The sequence below is a fragment of the Leptosomus discolor genome, chromosome 10, assembly GCF_034619465.1.
Source record: "Leptosomus discolor isolate bLepDis1 chromosome 10, bLepDis1.hap2, whole genome shotgun sequence".
NCBI lineage: Eukaryota > Metazoa > Chordata > Aves > Leptosomiformes > Leptosomidae > Leptosomus > Leptosomus discolor.
The window spans coordinates 5,321,522-5,345,235 of NC_141400.1; the positions used below are offsets into that span (position 1 = coordinate 5,321,522).

Here is a 23,714-nt window from a genome sequence, read left to right on the forward strand (position 1 = left end):
TCAGCTGGTTAGTGAATGCGGCCCACTTGGATTTCTTAGTTTGCTCACGTGTGAATGGAGTGAGGTAATACAATACGAGGCCTTCTTTTTGTTTTTCTTTAGACCCAGAACAAGTGGGTAATATTTCAGGGGTACTTTTTAATTTGTATGGTTAGAGTTTTCAGTCTGGCTTTAGTCCACTTCAGGATGTGGTTTTTAATCACTTGAACAGTAGCATTTAACTCAAAAAATATGAGCTTTTTTGCCACTTACTATCCCAGAGTAGCTCAGCCTAGTGCCCCCATTTAGGTCTTCATCTCCTTAGGAGAGGAGATAACAGTTATGACTACTGATTCATCCAGCAAAGGATGACAGCAGGTTAATTTGTTACCTCTTTCCCATTTCATTCTGTCTTAAAAACTGGATGTTGCTGCTACTGTCTGCTAGCTCTGGGTACTGCTCCACGGGCAGGACATAATATCCCTCGTAACCTTGAACCCTTCCCGTGTTCAGAAGCTGCTGCTTCTCTCCGTCTGTCCATACGCGGCTGCCCTCTCGGCCATCCCGTGCCTTCTGCTGCTCTTTGGCCCAAGCTGACCCCAGGGCCCGCTGCCGGGCCTGGTCTAACACTCTCGCCTTTTCCTCGTCCAGCGTGTCGGGGGTCAGGCCATAGCGGATGTTGATCAGCAGGGTTGAGTACTGAAACTCAATATTCGTAAACCTTCGAGTCCTCCCATTGACGAGGAGAGTGGGCTGGGAGACGGTGACGTTGACCCCACTGTCCAGGACCTTCCGCCCGCTGGTCATTGCGAGGGTGACGAGGTCGCTGTCAGCCGAGCCTATCTTGACAAAGTAATGGGTGTCCTTCCCCTCGATGCTGTAGTGCATTTTTTCCAGGTAGTGAGCACTGTTAAGGACAGAGGCAATCTTTCTGCTCTCGTCAGTGGCTATGCTGGAAATGCCAGTGGTTACACGGCCTTCCTTCACAGCAAACATGATTCCTTTCCCAATGATAGGAGTGGTTGTTGCGAACCAGTGACCTGCTTTTTCTCTAATACTGGCATGTAATCTTTTAGATATGACCTGGCCCTCAAGAGCCATGAAAGCTTGGTTGTGTCTTTCTGTCGCCTGCTGAACTCCTGTAATTAGCTGGGGAAAGCAAAACAAAACAAAACAAAACAAAAATCAAAGAAGATACAGATCTGAAAATAGTCACTTCAGAGACTGATACTAATCTTTGATTTGCTTTTTGAAAGGAAAGCCATGCAGCAAAAAATTCTACGCTATGGAAAGACCACCCTCAGTTACCTGCCCGTATACATACCCCATTCAGAATCGGGTTAATACTCATTTGCCAAATTACTTTGCTATCAGTAATACCAAATAAAATATTTCTCATTAATCACTCTCTGTAGCTTGTATGTACCACTAATCTCAATTCTGCTAAATTATATAATGTCCGTTACAAGAATAAGTAAGACCCAAGCCTGGCTCAATTTTAATCAGGGCAAACAGAATGAATCTATTGAAAGATGGCACTTAACTTCCGGACACTTTTGCCCAGAGACTTTAAGCAGTACATATAACTAAAATGCTCATGAATGTAAGCCTTTTTGAAAACAGATGAGATTTGGGCTCCAAAGTACCAAATCAATTCCTGAAGAGGGGATTTAGGCTCTCATATGACTTAGGAGCCTGTGAAAGCAGTATGTTTAGGTTTATGTATAAGATCATTTCTGTTGTATCACCACAAATGTGAAGTAAGCCTAGCAAAGACTAAGTCTGGAATTGGCCTAGTACTCTTTTTTTAAGTTTATTAAATGGGTTGGAATTTATTATAAAGGTTGAAAGCATGTACCATTTTCCACCCTTAACCTCACAAGTAAGTACAAAAGCTGTAACTCAAGTTAACTGTAGTAACTGGAGTAGCAACCCAAAGCCTCTAACTATGAAAAGCATCAAACAAAAAATGATGAGAAATCCTATTGCAGGGTGAGAAACAACCATTTCTTAGCAGTACAGCAAGTACAAACCTAAGTTTATTGCAACACATGTGTTATGAGGATGGTTTTACCAAAGGTACAAGAGATGATAAATTACCCTGACAAAGTCTCCCTTTGTCATTGCTAATCAAGTTAATCGAGTTACAACTTGTTAATCAAGGAAGAACTCAATAAAAGACAATCTAATGACATTGTAATTATGATAACAACGAAGGCTGGCAAGAAAGGCATATGTTCATTAGTATAAAATCTAGCTATACCCACTTCATTTTACACTGAAATAAATACTTGGCCTTCTGCTGTAACCACAGAAGAAACAGCAGTTCTATTCATAAGAGTGGGGCAAATTTATCATGAAAAGTAACTTTGTATTTCTGCCTACCTGTCCATTTTCACATGCTTGACTCTCAGACAACTCGTATGGCGGTGACACAAAGTACATTTTTGCTCTAGGAAAACCAGGAATAATGTTGCTAAGCTGAAACCCAAACATCACCAACCAGCTTTTGACATCTAAAAATCAAAAGTAAGCAGGCGAGTGAGAAATAAATGTGTGTAATATATACAAGAAATAAAAAAAAATTAGGAACTCCATCCTTGACCTCCTTAATTTCAAGTAGCAGTGGAACTCATAATTTGTATTACAGCATAACACTTTACAGAACTGTAGCAATCCACCATGAACAGGCACAGGAAATATTGCTTTAAATTTACCCTAAATAGTTCATCACAGATATACCACTTCTTTAATTCTTCTTCCATTACAGCACATGGATTATCCAAACATTTTACTGTAGGCAATACTTGCTCCATCTCAGACACCTTCTGCTGTGGCTACCGTAACCTATAAACTGTATTGTAAAATGATTTATTAGGTTGGTACTCCCGAAAACATCTGCACAGTCCTTTGGGAAAATACATGGCTTCTCTTCTATGTCCTACTTCTATGAGCTGTCATCAGGTCTCGGGAGGCTCCATTAAAAGCAGTGAGAAGGTAGCCTTGCAATTCAGATGTCTAAATTTAGGCACCATGAATATCCTCCCCATCCCTCCAGGTCTAGTGTGGAAAAGCAGAGCTGCATGGGAGGGTCAGAGCTCAGCTCTGGGGTGAGCTTCGCGAAGTTCCAGCTCTGGGTTCAACCAGTCAAACTCTTGTCTTCCCAGCTAGCTGAAAAAGCTAAGTAACTAAATTTGTAACAGTAATTCTCACTCAGCAGGTATTAAGAACTAATGGTGTATTTTAGTTATAAAAATGATCCTTTTAACCAAAAGAAAAAGCCCATGACCCCATTTCAAATTTCTGTTTCCTGCTTCTCTTTCCTGGCTGCCATGGAGAGGAGCAGCCGTGTGGGCGCACGGGCACTTCTCACCGGGTTGGACCTATGTCCGTGACCGTTTCTGTTTAAAAATCTCTCCTGTCTTCTCCAGCGGCCGTCTGCCCTCGCGGGCCGGCCACGGCTCCTCATCCTGCTGTTGGCACTTCCTCGTGTGAGCCGAACCCCGTGTCCGAGAGGAGACACGACGGTGGGAAGGCACTCTGGACGCAAGGGCCGCTGGCTGAACGCAGGCCACCCAGCGCACGGTGTCTGCAGCAGGGAGGTGCCAGCGGGCTCTGCTCGCTGCCCACCGGCACGCGGAGGGCCTGCAGAGCGCCGCCTGCGCGCGCAGACCTCCGGGACACACTCGGCCCCCACACCGCACCTGCTGCCCGTTGCAAAGCCTGTTTTCCCAAAATTTTTAGAAGAGGTAACGTCACGTCGTAAAAAGTGTAATACTTCTGGCGTTGTGGACATTTGACAGGAAAAGTCTTCTTTTCTTAGCCATTCTGACACTAAAATTAGTAGTGAAATGCTTGCTTCTACAAAGATATTTGTATGTATCTCCCACCACATACCGCCTACTGTATTTTTCCTCTAGGTTTGGACAGCACAGGGCTACTGCTCCTTTTTAAGGCTTCAATTTATTTTGTGGTATAATGGTATCTCCTGAGCAACTCACCTCAGTTGCTCTAATGCCACAAAAAAAAAAAAAAAAAGAGGAGGACCTACATACAAAGTAGTCACTATTTCGCTTAGCTAAAGTGCATTGCAGCGCTGCGCTGGCTACAGGAACTCCTTTTCAGCAAAACCTGCGAATTCAACAGTGCCAGGGGCTAACAGTAAGACTGGATTGGGGTGGGGAAGTATTTTTTTTGTTTTCTGTTTGGGGTTTTTTTAAACTATGACAACAAAGGTGCCACTGTAATCACTTCTTGTGCAAGGTAATCTGTTTAGTCTACACAGCAACAGGTATTTTCATCCCCAATGAAGTATTTTTACAGGCTACAAGGTGTGTGTTACACAAAATACAATATATCTTCCTAAATTTCATCCAGTGGTTGGATAAATTAAATTCATGTGATTTCAGACCGTAGCAAAATATCATAAGATGACAGAGAAAATCTAAATCAAACAGTGGTGGATAGAAATAAGAATTTTGTTGAATTTAGGACAACAAAATTTGATCCCAAGGTAATTTTAATCACCAATATTTTCACGCTATCAGATACAAATTGCACTATCTTCAAATTGCAAGGTAGCTACAGCAGAACCTATGGTGCATCACACACACGGTTAGGTCCCAGCAGATTAGTGAAACTTGCTGTGATTCTCTTTGAAGGAAACATCCACTTTTCTTGAAATTCAAATTACTGCTAAAATTAAGATAGCTCCTTTTTAAAAATTATACCACTGCTCTAATTATTGTATACTGCACATTCAATTCTGAAAAAAGCTTTTCCTGAAGACATATTAATTACCTTTCTTTTTCAAAATTGCCAGCAGCTAGTTCAAGTACTGTTTGATCTTACTAAGTGAAAAATTATTACTAATTAAGAAGAGGTTACAATTTTTGCCCAATTCTAACATACGTGATCAAAACTGCTTTATTGTTTTTCAGCTCTACACATTCCATAGAATTTCTTAGTCTTTCAGGAGGAAATAATTTTTAAAAACATCAAGATTTTTGTTTTAAAGACTAAAGACTGTTTGCATTTTAGAAGTTAAAAGGGAAAAAGGGGTTTAATTAAATCCATTCTTGGTGCTAATTCATAATGTGCCCATTGGCTCAGTCAGCAGTTAATTTTGAAAGTGGCCCTGAAGGGAAGAGATGCTGAGCAGTTCTGGTTCCCAGTTCTGCAGCTAACCTGCCAGCAATTCTTGTAGGTGACTTTTCTTTATATAAAACTAGAATGAACACATCTTCACACAGTGCTAGTTCAACAGGAAGAGCACTATGGCTGTGCTGAAATTGAGTATGTAGGCAAAATTCCCCCCCCCGCCCCGCCCCAGCCTTAATTCACTGTGACTTCTCATTTAGGGCCCTTCATTCGGGGAGGAGCAGTATCAAAGAATCAGGACTAGCCAGCCCTGTTCACAGCACAAAAAGGAAAATGGCCCAACCTCGATGGGAAGATTCAGCAAATGGCTAGTAAGGAGAAGTCTGATTTATTTCCCAAACCAACTTCCAAACTGCACTGTTATTTATAAGAAATGTAATGGAGTCTCACCTGTTACATAATTTTTTAGATCCAGTTCATTGCTGAGAGGGTTGTTACTCTTGAACATGTACAGATTGAAAGGGGCGGGTTCTTTACCGATGTTTTTCCACATGGTGTAATCAGGAGATGTCCAGCGTCCAGCCAGGACATCATAGTCCCTTTGGGTAAAATGGACAAGTTTGGTTAAAGGATCATACAGCCCTCCATGGAACCCAATAACCAGCTGGAAATCGGGGTTAGAGTCGTAATAAATCTCCCCATATGCTGTGTACTGAAGCTGTTTGATCATGAGGCCATTGATGCTGAACACAGCTAATGGAGTGCCGGTGTTATCGGAGGCAACGTAATATTCTTCTCCACTGCTACTCTCCATTGCAAAGAGGTGGCCTTGCAGATCATAGTACAAAGAGGTAATTTCTGAATTGGAATGATTGTAGACATGAGTTACCCTTGTTGGATTGTGAAGATCAGCATAAAAGTACTGTAGATGGTGCCCCAGGTTAGTCTTACAGGAAGCCCTTCGGCCAAGTCCATCGTAACGGTACTGAACACTCCACCCATTTGCTTTGTTGTAAGCTCTTGTTAACAGTCCCTTGGAGTTGTACTCAAACACATCTGAGCCTCGCTGACACAGGAATCCATCATCATCAATTTTGTATGGGATGTCACCTAAGCGCGTAATCCTGTCTCTTAGGTCATAGCGCAGAGGCATCAGTCGGACACTGTTGCCAGGATTCAAGAGGTGAAGGTTTCCATTCAGATCGTAACTGTACCGCCAGGTTGGCCTATCATTTACTGCTACGCTTTGCAGTTGCCCGTCTCCATCGTAATCATAGGTATACTTGGTTGTGTTGGCGTACGGACCGAGCTTCAGTTCTCTTTTAGTCACCCTTCCCATGCTGTCGTATTGTACAGTCATCCAGTACATCAAGGATCTGAACATTTCATACTGAACTTCTTTAATGCGCCCATGGGTATCAAAGTGCTTACTCAGTGTCATAACTGCTGTAGTAATAATTTGATTTATATCATAATAAATAACTCCAAATTTGCCAAAATGCTCTACTTTGCCAGAAATCTCATCGTAACGGTAAAGATCAACTGGAAGAGGCGTCTCACTTATTATGGGTTTGATGCTTGCGATTCGAAAGCTATTATCATGATATGTATAATCGAACCTTGCATTGACCATACCTTCTTCAGAGAATCTGTAGATTTGTTTGTCAACGAGAGGACCAATTTTGCGATAGCGGATCGTACAGGAAAATCCTCCACTTTGCAAATTTACCATTTTTAGGACACCTGTAGTTTCATCATATCCAAAAGTAACTGCAGTGCTGTCATAAACAATTTCAGATAATTTAGATAGCTTTCCATATTTGTAGAAGACTTGTCGGCCAGTACCTAAAAATGATGTTTTCAAAATCCTACCATCATCACTGTAATCAAAAATCACCGATGCATTGCTTTCAGGAGGATTATAAATATTTCTAATGTAGCCAATAGAGGTGTGAGTGGACATGCTGTGCCGAGCAACGCTAGGCATGGTAACAGCATGAAGTCGGTCTGAAGAATCATACTCGAAGATGTACTGTCGCTGACTCTGAAGCAGGAGTACCATCGACTAGAGGGAACAAAAATTAATGGCAGTTACTAGCTTTCAGCACACGACCTCTGGGAGGGCAGTAAAGAAAAGTTTACTGGAGAGGCACTAATGTTAAATGAGGAGAGAGGGAATTGGATATATCAGTTAGGGGCACAAAGCTGCTCAAGAATATTGTCAGATTGCCAGACGAGAGGATCTGCTACTTGGAAATCAATATGCTGACACTCCAGAGAAAGTGTAGGTTAGCAACCTATTACTGACCCTCCCTTTGGTAGGACCTTTTTTTTTTTTTTTTCCCTTTTTCTTTTCTGAGGGATGCAGAGGAGTTAGATAAATGACTTGTTTATCTTTCTGCTAGCAGTTGTAATTCACAGCTATTACAGCGAAATATGTGAGAAACTAAGCAGAGAACATCAGCTCTGGTTTGCTTAAAACAACAGATTCAAAAAACAGAAAGGGAAAATAATAAGCTCTTTTGAAGTATTTAAGACACTTTTATGATTGAAGTGTCTTAATTAGGCTACGTAAAAATGCATGAGCATATTTTCATTTAATAAATAAGGATTAGAGATGAATTACCTGTTTCTACCTGAACCTTTTGTCAGGTTTAGTCATGCATTTTTGGTCTTAATTAAAAACAATTCATTGTGTTAGTTTATGCCATTATGTAGCAGCTTAACCGCTTTTGGGAAACTATCAAAAGACACAAACCACAAACGAAGTATTTCCCATTATAAATTAGTCAAATTCAGCTGACTAATTGAAAACCAAGGAATTTTGCAACCAGGTACAAAGGGATTCTTAACAGCTGGAATACGTCAAATTTTAGATAATTTGTTTGTCTGCCTGTTACTTACAGAGCTAAAAATGAAGACGAATAGTACTTTGGCTCTCTGTAGCTAATGTCAGAAGGTCAAACAACATCACCTACTTTTTCTAGATAGGTGTAGCTCCAAACTTTCCCATCTGCAAACATGCGCGAGGTGATCCTGCCTTGCTTATCAATATCTGTTCTTTCACTCATGGCACCACGCTGAAGCCCAGCCAGGCGCCCGTTGAAGAAATACGACACGTTGACAGCAGCCAGGCCACTGCTAGGTAGCCAAAGGAAAGGCCGTCCTAGCTGATCGTAAATTATCCTCAGTGTAAACTTCCGGTGATCATCATAGATTTTTTCTGTGCGTATGTTCCGGTCGTAATCAATGGACAGTAAATTCCTTCCGTGCACCTATGGAATGAAAGACGGCTGCGTTCAGTGAGCAGTGGGTACTAAGCCTCTACAGATTTTCAGCATGGGAATAGCATGCACAACTGAGAACTGCATTTCCCCACCGTTTTGAGAAGCGTAGGATGTCTTCCTACTACCTGGCTTTTGCTTCCTACTTCTCGGTATATTCAAATACGCAACTCGGAGTGGTTTACTGGGATATTTCCCATCCCCCTGTGACACAGAGCTGTAATCTTACAGAGAAAGGCTCCCCTTATTGTCAGAACCGACAGACATACTGCACACCTAGGTCTTAAAGTGCAGAGTGTTAGCACTTAGCAGAGAAACAAATTATTTTGCAGGGAAGTAATTTTTCCACTTCTTAGCCTTTTTCCCTACAATGAGTCCAGGAACAATAGAAGAAGTTATCATTTTTTGTCTTCATTGAGGTTAAGCCACTTAGGTTCTGCAGCTGCAACAGCCTGCTCATGAATTCATTCATTTAATGTTTTCTTCATTTACCTTCCAAATATTCAATAGATCCCTCAGCAACCTGATCACTTGGGATGGGTTTCATTTCTTCTGATTAAAAATCCTGGTTATAGAGGCTGGGAAAGATGGACTTCCAGTTTTGAGAAACAAAAGTACTAAATAATTAGGTTAAATATTTTTCTCTTTTTTTTTTTTTTCCACTGTTTTCAGCTACAATTTTCAAATAAAAGTACAGCATGAAATGTTTCAGTCCCAGGGTGGTGGTGGTTTTGTTTTGGTTTTTTTTTTTTTTTTTCATAAAAGAGCAAAAGAGAAACAAAAGAGGGTAAGAATGCCAAATGGAGGGGCTTCTAGTGAGACTTCTATAATGAGAGATCCATAAATATATTCACTGGAGGCTAAGTCACAGAATTCAGGCTAAGGCTGTAATCTGATAAAGCCTCTTAAGTAATTTAATTGTAGATGCATCATTAATAAAGTAGAAGTCTTTAAATTAGATATAATTTGAGAGCAATGACTACTTAAAAAGTATTCATCAGTTTCTGGGAATTTGTTCTTCAGATTATATTTTACAGTAGCTTTGATTAAGCAACGTTTTCTCTTATCCAAAATTAAACTGCACATCAAACAATATGTAAATTAACCCTGAGCCTTTCTCGAGGACATAAAAGTTATTCTGAGATATTTCCACTGGCAGGAGTAAACTCAATTCCCATCCCAACCAACTCTGTAGGAATTCAGTTATGCAGAAAGCAAATTTAAAATTAATACAATTTTGTGTTTGTAAAGAAATAATTATTTCAAATTATCTCTCATTATCCTAATTTTTTCCATTAATAAAATTTAGCTCTTTAACAGTTTGCATTTCCTCAGTGGGCAATTATTAGAAAAAACTCTTTTCTGTGGGTTTTCCCAAAGGTTATCCCAACAACAACTTCTCCTGTGATTCAAAGAACAGATAAAGTTTTTTTTTTTAAAAACACCTTGGCAAAATAAAAAATATTGTGCTCTCCCGTTATAATGGAAACAAAGCCAGGGAAGCCAAACTCAACATCAGTACTTTCTCAACCGGTCACTCTAGTTTTGTAAATGTAGGATCAATCCTGATAATAGAGACATATCAAACCCCTTTCCTTCACAGAGCTCTTGGCCAAACAGAAGAGAGCTTTCACTCCTCAAAAACATTTTGTTATAACTTTTAAGGGTTAGTATATGACCGAAAGATCCCAATTCCGTAAGGACAGGCAGATTTTCTAAAAAGCAAAAAAAAACCCCCAAAACAAAACAACAAAAAAAACCTTTTCAGAAAGATTACAAACTGAATTTTAGCTCTTGAGGTTTTGTTTGGTTTTGGTTTGGTTTGGTTTTTAATTTCTGAAGCTTCATAAAGTGGTTGGGATTTCTGGGGTTTCTTCCCTCTATTACAGTAACGGCAACTGTAATCGGCACGCAGGAAAGTCTGACTCCAGGTATCCTCCCTTTTCTCAAAAACATTATATGGGTTATTAGTTTTTTTGCCATAGAAAACTAAAGGATTAAGTTTTTTTAATGATAACACAGACAAGAGCTATGCACACATACAGACATCACTTGAAGAATAAAGAAGCACCTGCTTGCATAATTCAGTAACTTTATTTTCATTTGTAAAATGAGTAAAACCAGAGAGTGTAACTGTAGTGTTATATTAATTATAAAGAAACCCAAACAGAATGACTAACTCCCACTCTTCCTGGGAACACTAATAACACTAGTACAAGTATCACGACTGAAGATTACCTAACAAGCTCTTTCTCTTTTGTTCCACTACCTACGTGCACATCTGCTTTTCCCTTGGCTGCTGCTCAACAAGTGGCCATAGGAACGAGCCCTTTGAGCCTTCGGGTAAAGGTCTTGCAAAAAAAATCACTTACGTGATGCTGCACTGTAACAAAAACTCTTCGGCAGAGAATCTTACCAAGAAACTACTGCAAGACACTGAACGTGTCGTGCATAACATAGTTTCGGGCAGTCAGTGGGATAACATCAAGGTGATGTGCAGGTCTTCCTTTCTTGGCTTGATGAAGTCTGCCCCGGCACGTTCGCAGCGGCCAACACGTACAGCTGTGATGTGCCTACAGCACGTATGAGCAGAGCTGGGGGGCACAGGTAGCAGCACTACCTGAAGAATCATAGAATAGTTTGGGCTTCTTTTGTTAGCTAGTGGTGGAACAGAGCAGGGAGTATTCTGGAACATAATCACTGAATAGTTTGGGCTGGAAGGGACCTTTCGAGGCCATGTGGTCCAACCCCCTGCAGTGAACAGGGACACCTTTAGCTGGATCAGGGTGCTCAGAGCCCCGTCCAACCTGGCCTGGAATGTTCCCAGGGATGGGGCTTCTACCACCTCTCTGGGCGGCCTGTGCCAGTGTTTCACTACCCTCATTGTAAAGAAATTCTTCCTTACATCTAGTCTAAATCTGCCCTCCTTTAGTTTAAAACCATTACTCCTTCTCCTATCACAACGGGTCCTGCTAAAAAGACTGCCCCCATCTTTCTTACGTGCTGAAGAAAAAGGGTAGAGACCGCAGTAAGTACTCGTCAGAGGTAAATCCCATCTAATAACAATCCCTTTCAGTAAGACACAATTCTGAACTGGAGATGGAGGAGATGGCTCCGCACGCTCTCCCGCCGGCTGTCCCGGCGCTGTGTTAGCTCTGCAGCAGTGCCCCCTGGTCTGCACTGCTCCGTGCCACAGCTGTCCCAGCTGCCGTAGCCTGCCCTGCCTGCCACCTGCTCCCCAATGTTCCAACACACTTGCTCTATTTCATTCACTAAACAATTTATAAAGATAAATTAGAATAAATGAGATGCAAATAAATTCTATGCTTTCTCCTTCATTTTCAAATTTCATTTTCAGTCCACTCAACCTGTTATAATCTCATAGTGATTTTCATTTAAAAGAGCTAAATGGATATGTGATTATTGTTACAGGAACTAACACCAGACAATTAAATGTTGAGGTGTTGCTAGATAAAGCAGTGTTTTGATTTGCATAAACATGATGCAAGAAAACCCATCTCAGGCAAGGTTTCAGCTCGAAGACGTGTTTAACTTCAGCTAATTACCACAAGTACCTCTATTAAATTTTTAGTACTGAGAGCTAGGATTGCAGCAATTTCATTGCAGGGTCCTATTTATTTTTATTTTGAACATCTAGTCAAAATGCAGAGCTGATCTATTTTCTACTTATAACCAACTTCTGCAGGTCAACACATCAAAAATCAATTACACATCCATGAAATTTAGTCATTAAGGATTAGCTGCTAATCTCATTCCATTTTTTGTCTGACCTTCCCCCTCTCCCCAGCAAGTGCATTCTGAGCACTTGTGAGAATAAGGAAAGACTTGTTAATTCAACACTGGGAATTAGATGTTAAGCAATACGAAAATACCAACATTTAACATCTGAGTCTTACTATTTTTTGTAAATTACTACATAATTGTTTACATATATTGCATTTAGCATATCATCTTGAACACACGGAACTGTATCTCATGTCCAACGGTGTTGCAAGAATTATTAGAACCAGGACTTGATCAGTGCTACATTTGTTTTCGTTTTCTGCCCAGTATCTCAAAGCCCTTCCAAAACTGTATACACTGAAGAAGCAGCCAGTGAAAGTTTAGGTACTTAAGGGGTGAAAACCAGGCCAGCTAAGCACAGAATGGGATTAATGTGGCTGCAGCAGATCTTTAATTTGGCAGGGGATGGATTACATGACCTGAGTGTCTTTCTTATCCTATGCTTATGACTTTGTAATTATGGCAATTATTTTCCAATTGTGCCATTTGGGAATGGGAATAGGCCTGTCTCAATGAATCTGCAGGGGGATTTTACAGAAGCAGAATGCAACCACTCCCGCTGTAACTCTGTTTGCTCCCCAGGACTAACTGCGGTAAGCATGCCATACCATTTTCACACGTGGTGAGCGGTCAGATTCCCCTCCTGCCCTCCACCTTCACAAGCAGAGTGACTTGCAGCAATATTCTGGCTATTTTTGCCAACCTCTTTCGGAATACTTTTAGTAATGAAGCTTCTATAGCTGTTTGCAGGAGATGATCCCACACAGTTAACTGACCTCTCAAATAAAGGAAAGATTGTCATACCAAAGACAATCCCAGAGTTGCACATTTTTAACAAGTAAAAATAAGAAAGGCAAGTCCTTCAAAATGGAAAACTACATTTCTGCCCACAGAAGAAAAGATTATTATTTTAATGACGGATTCTACTTACCCTGAGCTTTCTTCCAAACACAGTCACTTTGCCTTTAATCTGTTCCTTCCTCAGGCGCCATTCAATTGAGTTTAAACCATTTTCCATTGGTAGAGAAATATTACATCGTCCTATGGTGGGAGTCACAGTCCCAGCCAGGACATGGGGTTCGCTGTGAAAGCTAATGCTCATGCCATTGGCATACATCACTCTCAAAGTACCATTATTACAGAGCTGGTAGCTGTTCCTCACTTGATCTACAGCAATAATGAAAAGAAAATAATTTAGCTACTCCAGTCATAAAGAAAACATATAGCTTAATTTGATTGGTTTTTTATTGCACTCCTGTTGATGTTAAGTGAAGTCAGCCTCCAATTACCATTTACGTGGTACTATGGTGGAAATTACAGATGTTACTGATTCATGTAAAGAACAGTAGTGTAACAGTGAGCCTGCAGAGAGATACAGTGTTTATTTCATTATGTTTTCCCCTTATTCTTAATTGTGCATCAAAATGCACAGTGATATGTGCTCAACCACGTAATTTACTTCTAATATATACAAAAACTCCTGAAAACTGAACTGCTGGATAAACAACAAACCATTAAACTCCAGGACAAAAAGAAAAAAAAAAAAAAAAAAAAAAAGACTGCTCGACTCTTTATGAGCGGGAAGAAGTAAGCGCCTCTTCTTTTTCTTTCCCTCTGTTTAAAACCTGTCTCCAAGCAGAGGCTTTGTACAGAATCACAGTTTGGCTTTAAATCCTCAAGGTGTGAGGCTCCAGCAATGCAAGCTGTCAGCCACAGTCCTTTACTTGCCTGCCTTCCTGCCACCCCACCAGAAGTGCACTAGCCTGGTGGGCGCACCCAGCCCTTCTGTCGGAAAAGAGTTATAAAAATAATCCCGTACTTTTATGGCTGTGCAGTTCTCCAGCTGTTTGACACAGCCAAGTCCATTCTCAGCCAGGATGGAGTGCTACAGTGTGCAACTGTCACCAAAGCATCAATATTTGTCTGACAAAAGGACAGCATCCACATAATTAATCATCTGGTATAAGAGAAATAAAGTCTTTGTAACCAGACGTGTCATGGTATAATAGTCTATAAAAGTTGACATTTATGTCAGGAGGAGCCTATTGTTCGATGATGATATTCTTATTCCAGTGACAGTATATCTTAATTAAAAAACCCCATCACTCACCAAATTCCTTTCGGTCTATCTTTGGTAACTGACCGGTTTCGCTTCATCAGATACAATGCCTGGGTGGTGCTGGAAAGCTCCAGGCAAACATTTAACCACTGTGTTGCTGATCTCTCCTGCCACGCTTGGGCTGTAACACTGTTCTTGGAAGTGCTAACTGTGGCACAAGATCACCCACTGCCCTGATCGTTCTACATTTTATTTAATGGCAGTGTATAAATTGGGAAGATTTAATTTTAATAGCAGGAGGCTGCCTGAGCCTCTCTCTCCACAAGGATCTCTTCCCAGGCAGCCAACGTTCAGCAGTCAGGCTGCATTTCTGTGGCACTGAAGTCAGAACCAGTCTTGCAGTGAAGTACAGAGAAATATGCCAGTGGGTAAAGTGAACCTGACCCAAGAGGTAACGGCAGGACTACCTTACACCAGCAGACCATGACCACACATATTTGACACAAAGCTCGATTGTGGAACGTCTCTTACCTGTCCTGAAGACCTGCCATTTTAGGATTGAGCTTTATGGGAGCTTTTCTTGCAAACCTTATACGTATTTCCCCTGCTCATGAGTGTACTAATGACACGAATCTTTTGCAAATTGCTTTCTCAAGTTGTGTGTGTGGTTAGGAGATGTGCTGAGAAGTGTGCTTTGGTACCTTGAACAACTGTATAGGAAGCCTCCACAGAGGAGAGATTTGTGATGACCGTGACATCGTCATCCCGATTAGAATTCTCAATGTCGATGGTAATAGACTTTTCCATTTCTCGATGAAGGCTAGTTACCACTCCAGTGGGACGTGTTACATTGGTCAGACGCCCTTCATGATCATAGCTAATAGAAAAGTTAGTGAGAGCAAAAAAGCGTGAGGATATATGTTCATTTCAATACCCAATGTATTAATAATGCACCACATCTGTGCAAAAAACCCAGAACGAAACAGATTTTCAAGAACATCCTGGCCATACCTATTTCTCTGTTCTTGAAAGAGTCTATAATGATGAAATAATAATTTTTAGAGATACTGATCTCAACTACATGAGTGTAAATCCAGGATAACATATTTTAAATTATGAAATTAACTAATTAAATTATTACGAATATACAGAGGGATATTTGGCTCAAACAATTATAATTAGTAAATTCATCTGTATTTCAATAGCTGGATTTCACTCTAAGGAAGTGGGCTTACGATGGATACTACACTATACAATTGCACACACTGCACATTTGCAATTGAATACTTAGTGGAAACTACTAAGTATGGTCTTAACTGACATATCAAGAAATAAACTTGCCATAAGAGATTAAAAAAGACATCAGCTTGAGAACATAGTAATTTCATTTAGATCTTATCTGTAGTATTGAACTTCATTTTGGGGTCAGTATTTTGGCTCATAAAGATGAATGATGAGAAGTTGAAGCACAGGATAGGTTGGAGTTGCACAAAGTGCAGCAGTCAGCACTCAGAATATACCTTAGAAGATGAATTAAGTGCTCCAGAGGTATAAAGATGAAAAAATAAAAGAAAAAGGGCTCCCCATGAGTTTATTGAGTTAAATTTATGTAGAGGTATAAAGCCTGAGGAGGAGGGGGAAGAAGGAATGCTGCCTGAAATCAAATCATACTATTTCTCCCTTTCCTTCAGTATGCTATATTTGTGCATGTACTAAAGAAGCTATCCCTTCTGCTAAAGAAGCAATCCCTTGGATCTTAAGGGCAAGACATGGGGACCTGAAACAAAACCAGTATTCCACTCTGACACTCTGCTTGCTGCAATTCTCTACTTGTGCAAGAGTCTCTCACCCAGCCGCTACCAAAGCGCACATACTTCTAAACAGCAGAAAGGCAAGAAAAAATGTCCTGTGTAGATAAAGGGAAAAGTTTAGGTAGAGATTGAAACCAACTGGTCATCCTTCGAACGTAGAAATCCAGGGAGCAGGAAGCCTGGAAGAGAACTGGTAAATCCATTGCACTGCCTGAGAGTAACAGAAGAGAAGAGGAGCGCATTTAGTATCACGGAGCTAGCTGAGTTCTTTGTACGTCGTGGTTAGCTGTAAAGATGAAAAAAAATCAGTGCTTTCAACATGACTTTTTACAATTAAATCATTCAGAAACCTCAAAGTAGGCCACCTGAACTGTATAGCATATCTCCAAATTAATACCCAAATTGGCTCCTCAGTAAATACAAATATAAAATATGCCTTTCAAATCCATTGCAAATGGTTGCACCTATTCAACTGAATATTGGGGAGGAAGGAAAAAAAATCACCTGTGGAGCAATAAGCCTTACCAGAACCAATGGAAGTATTAGGCAAAGAAGTAAATCAAGAAAACAAAGCATCGTGCGACCTAAAAGGGACCAATAATATATTGTGTTCATTTAAGCAGTTCAGGATCAAACAAAGAACAAGCAGCATGATTTTTCTTAATAAAAGTCACAACTACCCATATATATATATATATATATATTTATATATTTTTTGTTTTACCATATCAACAAGATACTAGATACAAGATAGCATGTTGAGGTAATCTATGAAAGGGGGTTGGGTTAAGTCTACCTATAGGCCTTCTCAAAAAAAAATACTGAAAAGTACTCGTAAGGTATAGACGAGAGAAGAATTTGATCCAGTCAAGCATCCATCTAGTAAGGAAAAACAAAAAGTACAAAAAATGGACCTTTTCAAAACTCTCAAAGATTAATAATGAGATACGCCCTAAGAGTCTGTATGTGGCCTACTTTGGTACATTTAGTGATTAGCAGGGTGATGAAGAGAATACTTAGGTATCAAATATTACAGAAGAGAAAATGATATTTAGGACAAACTAGAAAAGTCCTTGAGTGGCTTCAGCATGACCATGCGGAGCTTGGTGAAGATCCAGAAAAACGGTTGGCGAAATTCCCTGTCAGCAAATATATTTTAGGCAATGCAAATGAGACATTAATTTAAACTCTTCATTCACATTGCTGGTTTTTAATTAACCCAGGAAAAATTCCTGGGGATTGCTGTGGGCTACTCACTGAAAATCTCTGTTCAAAGTGCAAGGGCAGTCTGAAAAGTAAATATGGATGAGGTTGTACAGAGACTGAAACAGAAAAATTAAAATATTCAAATGCTATTTCTAGAAATCAGTGTTTTGCCCGCTGCCATGGGCAATGTTTCGCAGTGCTGGGAACAATTTTTGAAATCAGCAATGGCAGAGATTGAAAGAGTTTATAAGCAAGTGATGGACACGCTTAAAGCGATACATAGAAAAGTACTCCCTATGAAGATCTGCCGACCATTTAGTTTATGAGCTAGGCATATAAAAAATTCACTAATTAAATGATATAACACACTGCAATACCAATGTATAAAGAAGGCATTTGTACTTTATCCATTGCATCAACAAAATCCTATTTTAAAAAGTATCTTAAAGGTAAAATATTTAAAATTAATAAAACAAAACCCATTATGTACTCCAAAATTTAGAAGTGACATATTATTGACTTTTTTTTTAAAATCTATGTATTATGTGAGAGCAAGTGCTTAGCAGAATGCAACATCCAGACATTTATCCGAATAATAAAAATAAAGCTATATAGGAATTAAATGGTTATGTATCTTTCTTCTTCATGACATGAACCCAGGTCTAATGAAGTCAAAAAAGAAAATTTTGCAACGAATAATACACTAATTGACCTGGGACTCCACGGTATCTTCTTCAGAAGCAGCCACTACAGATCACAGCCTATGACACGGCATCAGGCTAGATGACTCAGATCTGATAAGGCAATCTTTATATCTTCACATGGGTTGGGTTCTGGATACACTGCCGTTCCTGGGCTTTTGTTAATGACTTCAGTTAGAGTAAGGTTTCATCTGAAGCTTTTCTACTAACAAAATTACAAGGGGAGAGATCCTTTCTTAATCCCAGTATCTTAAAACCCCAGCATCTCCCTTTGCCCACTACAACTCACTAACATATTGCTGATTGGGACCAATTCTGCCCAAGCAGGCAAAGGTTTCCAAGACCATAGGTCCCAGGAAAGCTCTGGGTAACACCAGCCACCGGCGCCCCGGGCAGACACAAAAGCTGTCGGCCCATTGTGCCTGCAGCCTGGAGATGCTGCCTGACAGCCTGGTAGCTCCGAGCTGGCCACAGCCAGCCTGTGTGTGCTGGGCCACCAAACGCGGCTACAGCTCAACCGTGAGACACAGTGGAGCACTTGTTTGTGCTCCTTCTCAGACAGCTACAAATATCTGACCTCTGCATCCCCTCAGTAGGCTTGTGATCATGCACTGAAAGCTGTTCTTCCATGTCCAATATTATGGCACCTCTGTATCTTATGCAATTTTTATTGCCAGCATTCTGGTCTCTGAGGTTTGGGACGTGTACTGCTCGACAGCTTGTAGGTGGGAGTAGCTAGGACAGCGCCACACACGGTACTGCAGAAAGCAGTAAAGGCAGCTTTTGACTTAACAGAGGGCAGGGCAAGGGACAGATCCACACAAATAGTTACATACATCCCTGTGTTCTCTCCCTTATAAAACCCAGGCTGATTCAAGAAAAAAACTGCAGCATTCTCTTAGGATGCTCCCAAGACCAAAGGGAATGCCACTGAGGACCAGATCCGTGCTTTGAGCCCCAAACCAGGCTTTGATCATCCCATGTGAGCCTGCTGGTAGCTGCTATATTAAAGAGCCTTGCCCGTCGCTACTACAAAAGAACTGTATGCATATACACGTGCACTATATATCTAATATACGTAGGGAGTACGTACACACACACACACACACACACACACACACACACATAGTTTGTGTATGCATTTCTCTGCATATGCGCACGCGTACCTAGATATACCGCAGACACTTAATTCTGTGAGCATTTTCAGGGTACAGTTTCAGATAAAAGAAATAATAAGATAGCATGGCACTTCAACATCTGGTTGATACAAATGCACTGAAATAAATTTTTCATAAGAACTTGAGTTCCTGTAGTATTTTACTACTTATAAGGCATTTTTTCTTTCCAGTTCTACTGCCACATTAACAATTTTGGGTATTGATTATCCCTGTATGAATGCATGAATGTAATGGCACAGAAAACTATTTTGCTGTCCTTATAAACTCCCACCAGCTAAGTATTTCTTTCATCTTCAATTGATATTAACTTATAGCCACCACAATAAATTGCATGATGATGAATACAGAATTTTCCCCTTGAAGCTGCTTCAAAGAACAAATAGAAACCAAAAACCAGTATTGAGTGACTGTGGACTGTGATTTTTTAGGTTTGTAAATTTGATTTAAATAATTCTCATAATCTTATTAATAAACACCTCAACCGATGACAAAGCATATTAAGGAGTTACTGTAAGTCAGCTGCTTAGGATCCGCCCAAAGGAGAGGCCTTTCTTTTTCTGGTATTTTGTAATGAGCATCTCCATGCATATGGCTAACTTCTAGTCCTCACACAGGGTTTTCCATCCACATATAGAGACACATACCTTCTTTTAACACCATTGTGAACGGCATTTTATGGCTTTTTTCCTAACTTAGATAACAGTCACCATGTATAGTTTAGTTTAAACATGCCCTATAAAGTATATGAATTTTTAATGCAAAAAACATCTATACTGTCCTCTCTTCTATGGGCTCTATGCTTATGAGAATATATGTACAAATCTGGGAGAAAATACGGTAGTTCCGTTGCCTCATTGAAGTTACTAATCCTCTAAGACAGTACCTCAGGTTCTACTATCTGGACCTTAACTTCCACTGACCTCACCTGCCTCAGGAAAGGCTTGTCCATCTTCTCTTATTTGATCTCAGAAAAAAAATCTAGTCAACATGTCAGCACTATATATGCATTAAATTATGTTTTCAGATGCATCTCAGTAAGACATCAGAGCACCTGCCTTCTGTATTTATTTAGGAATCACAGTACAATTTTTCCAATAGTCATGTTAACTTAGTACTTCAATTGATTCTCAGCCACCAGTTTTGTAACTTGTAACTTTCTGATGACCTTTTTTAATGTTTCATGGATTTTCATGTAGAGTTTTAAACTACCTTGCTATTTAATTTTCTACAGTTAATTACTGGTGTTTTGAGAAATAACTATTTTAGATGATTTCTGATCTGAATCTTGAGCTAGCTATTAAGGAAAAAACAACAACAACAACAAAACCTACCTAGAAGGGCATCCACATCTCATCAGCAAAAACGTGAGACTTTACCACGGTCTAGTACAGTGAGCCATTACTTGATCTTGTAATCAGCAGGTAATACCTTCATGCGCTCACATGACTGGATTATTTTTGTAACTAATGTGTGGTAAAGAAATACTCTTTGCAAAATATTAAGAAGAAAAAAACTCCACATCTCTACCCACAGTCTGGATGAAAAAAATCGGATTCAATTTCCAGGGCCACACCAGAAGGGGACCACGAGAGGGCACTGCTTTCCTTTTTACGGAAACGAAACACATAGCGGACAAAATACTGATGCGCAACGCTGAGCTAGATATATTTTGAGCAGACTGAACACAGTTCTTTTTATTCCTGCATTACTTTTCTCTAAAAAGAAAGAAACTGGTGGCCAAGACGAATGCAGTAACAAACTAAAACAGGTGTGCATAACTGCTAGTCTGTAACCTTAAAAACAAGCCTAAAATTTAAAATTAAATATAAAGCCCTATTCATACTTTCTACCCACTAATTTCAGAAATGGTATTTAGCAATCAGTAATTAACTTTCAAACAAAATACATGGCATCAGACTTGCCATACTTACAAGTTATATATATTTTCAATCTATCATTTAGCTTCTATTTTTAAAATTGTTTTGATTAATAAATGTCAATAAGACTACTAAGAATAGGATAACTACTAATAAAAATCTGACTAGTTTTTCTAGATTCTTAATACACTTTTGAACTTCGTCTCTGATGAATTTCACTTGAAGAGGAAGTTCTGTCTTGTTAATCTATATGCTAGTGCACACCAGTGTGCTTTTGGGTTATCTACAAATTACGGGAGTTATACCAGGGCCCTGACAGCTGCGGATCTGATTTCCTCACTTGTCTCAAGAATGAACAATCAGTGAAGTTAACCAACATTTTAACAACCATGAGTAACATAGGAATCTGAACAGAAAGAGATAAATTATAATTTGAGTTCCAAAAGAAACTGCAGCATTAGGGTTCCTAGAGAGAGGCAGCTCAGTAGGAGCCATGGATTGCTGGGGGCTCGTCTGGATGTGAGTTATCTCTGCAGCCTTGCTGACGACTAAGAGCAGGGGCCCAATCTGGTAAATCAAACACGGGTTTCTGAACGTGGTACACAGTCCTTCGTGCTGGAGATGGGTGAGCTTCCCCACTGGCCTCAAACTGAGGGCAGGAATTTAGGTGGTTCGATACCCACCCAAAGGACCCAGCAAAACTGATGAAATCAAGAAGCCACTAAATCACTTCCAGTATCATACTAGACCGAGATGTAATGGCCTTATTCAGTACCAGTGAAAAGCCTACAACAAATTCCAGTAGGGTCAGTTTAGGGCCTACTCACTACCATTTGAAAAATAAATGTACGCTTAATATATCCAAAAACATTCTTACTCATAAAATGTTGTCCATCCTGTTTCATCACTCTTCGTTGCTAAGAGACCACTGTTTCCGTTATATGTCATTAATCCAAGCTCCAGGGTCTGTGTTGAGACTAGCTTGAGTCCACCATTAGTGCCAACAGCCAGCGTGACAATCTGATTATCCGGCATCAGTAAATGGCGGGGCATCCCACTGGCATCCCGACGGACCTTCAAGGAGTTGCCATTGTTGTCCATCACCTCCGTGACATCGTTATCGCTGCTATAGGTGAAATTGTACAAGTACTCCCCGGTAACAAGGCTGAGAGTGTACTGGTGAATCCCATCAGCATTGAAGACATACAGCTCCTGTTCTCCTGGAGATGCAGCTTCATATTGGTTAAAAGAATTAAGAACGGGCCTGTTTTTACTGACAGCCCTAATGCGGATATTTCCAAGATCAGCTATGTAGATGGTACCATCTGGGGCCACAGCTAAGGAAGATGGTGAATTTAAGATGGCATCAGTGGCATACCCATCATCCCCAGAATAGCAATTACAGTTGACATCATTTTTGCAATCACAGTCTGAAGCTGCCCCTGCAAGAAGGCATATTTCTCCATTGGTAGTTACCTGGCGTAGCCGATTAATTTTTTTTTCATCTGTCTCACTGATGTAAAGAACTCCTGTGTGTGAGATGGCAATGGCACTGGCTGATTCAAGTGCAGAATGAATAGCCAGTTTGCTAAGAGAGTAGTCTATACCAGGAACCTGGCAGTGCATGGGGCGTCCAGCAATAATGCTAACTTGATGATTTTCTGTGATCCGTAAAATAACATTGTTCTCTAGGACATAAAGTGAGTTGTCCATGGGATTGACAGCGAGATCAGTAGGCCACTCCAGCCGTACCTATGAGTTGCACAAATTATTACTGTAAAACTCGTAACTGAAAAGTACACTTCTAGTGTTTAAAATTCCATGTGTAACAACAGCAAATTAGTGAGGGGTTTATCAGCGTAAATCATGAAACTAAGTCATGAATGGCAACTATTTCAAACAATGATTTTGTTTTCCGGAAATATTAAAGCTATGTGCAGTGGTAACTTTGGCTAATTGTGTTTCTGTGCAACGAATGAATGCTACATTGTGGAAGCACTACAATAATTACCGAAAAACAGGCAATTAAGACAATAACTCCCATTATCTAAACGTTATTTTGCTATAGTTGCATAAATAACCTCTGTTAGCCACAGTAAAAGGATGGTTCACTCATTTCAGTAATGAATCAAATACGCTATCATCTTGTGCTGCATAATGTATTTCTTAAGTGGCCAGGCAGTCATCCAAAATAGATAACCATCTTTTCTAAGGCAGAGAAGAAAATAAATGCAGTACTTGTCTACCTGGGTGACATCCATGCTGGAATCACAACTGAGAGGTCTAACAGCAGTTAGGTCATTTGAGCCCAGCAGGGTTGATATAATGCCGTTCTGATCCACTTTTCTAATCATTGTGGCATCAACAAAATACATGAGTCCATACTTATCGACTGCAATTCCTGCAAATATAAAAACCAGGCATCAGTGAAGCTTTGAGGTTCCTAGCTTCAAGGCAGGCTTCATCTTATTAACAAGTTTACAAGATGGTGACATTTGTTCACGTCCCCTGTTCTTTCCTCCCTTCCAACCTGAGCACAGGTCCTGGAACCCTCCAGGTACCTGCAGTTCTGCTGAATAAATTGCATCAAGCAGGTTTATCCTTTGGGGCTTTAAAGAAAAGAAAACCACAGAAAACCCCCAAACATGCCAAAGAGCCAGCAGAAGGCATCAGCTAAAGCCAAACTCTATACGATGTATTACATAAACCCAACGA

At 40.2% G+C, this 23,714-nt stretch overlaps 1 protein-coding gene across 5 annotated transcripts in view; it reads right to left on the reverse strand.

Moving 5' to 3' along the window:
• Window positions 1-366: 366 nt before the first annotated feature.
• The window catches only part of TENM2 (teneurin transmembrane protein 2), a 545,195-nt gene continuing 521,847 nt past the window's right edge, over window positions 367-23,714 (reverse strand). For all 5 annotated transcript variants that reach the window (XM_086470948.1, XM_086470946.1, XM_086470945.1 and 2 more), the window contains 8 exons: window positions 23,246-23,400; window positions 21,877-22,751; window positions 14,928-15,103; window positions 13,099-13,334; window positions 8,058-8,354; window positions 5,530-7,144; window positions 2,365-2,495; window positions 367-1,128 (listed from right to left, as the gene is read on the reverse strand). In XM_086470948.1, coding sequence (XP_086327074.1) covers window positions 367-1,128; window positions 2,365-2,495; window positions 5,530-7,144; window positions 8,058-8,354; window positions 13,099-13,334; window positions 14,928-15,103; window positions 21,877-22,751; window positions 23,246-23,400 — 4,247 coding nt within the window. The remainder of the gene's footprint in view (window positions 1,129-2,364; window positions 2,496-5,529; window positions 7,145-8,057; window positions 8,355-13,098; window positions 13,335-14,927; window positions 15,104-21,876; window positions 22,752-23,245; window positions 23,401-23,714) is intronic.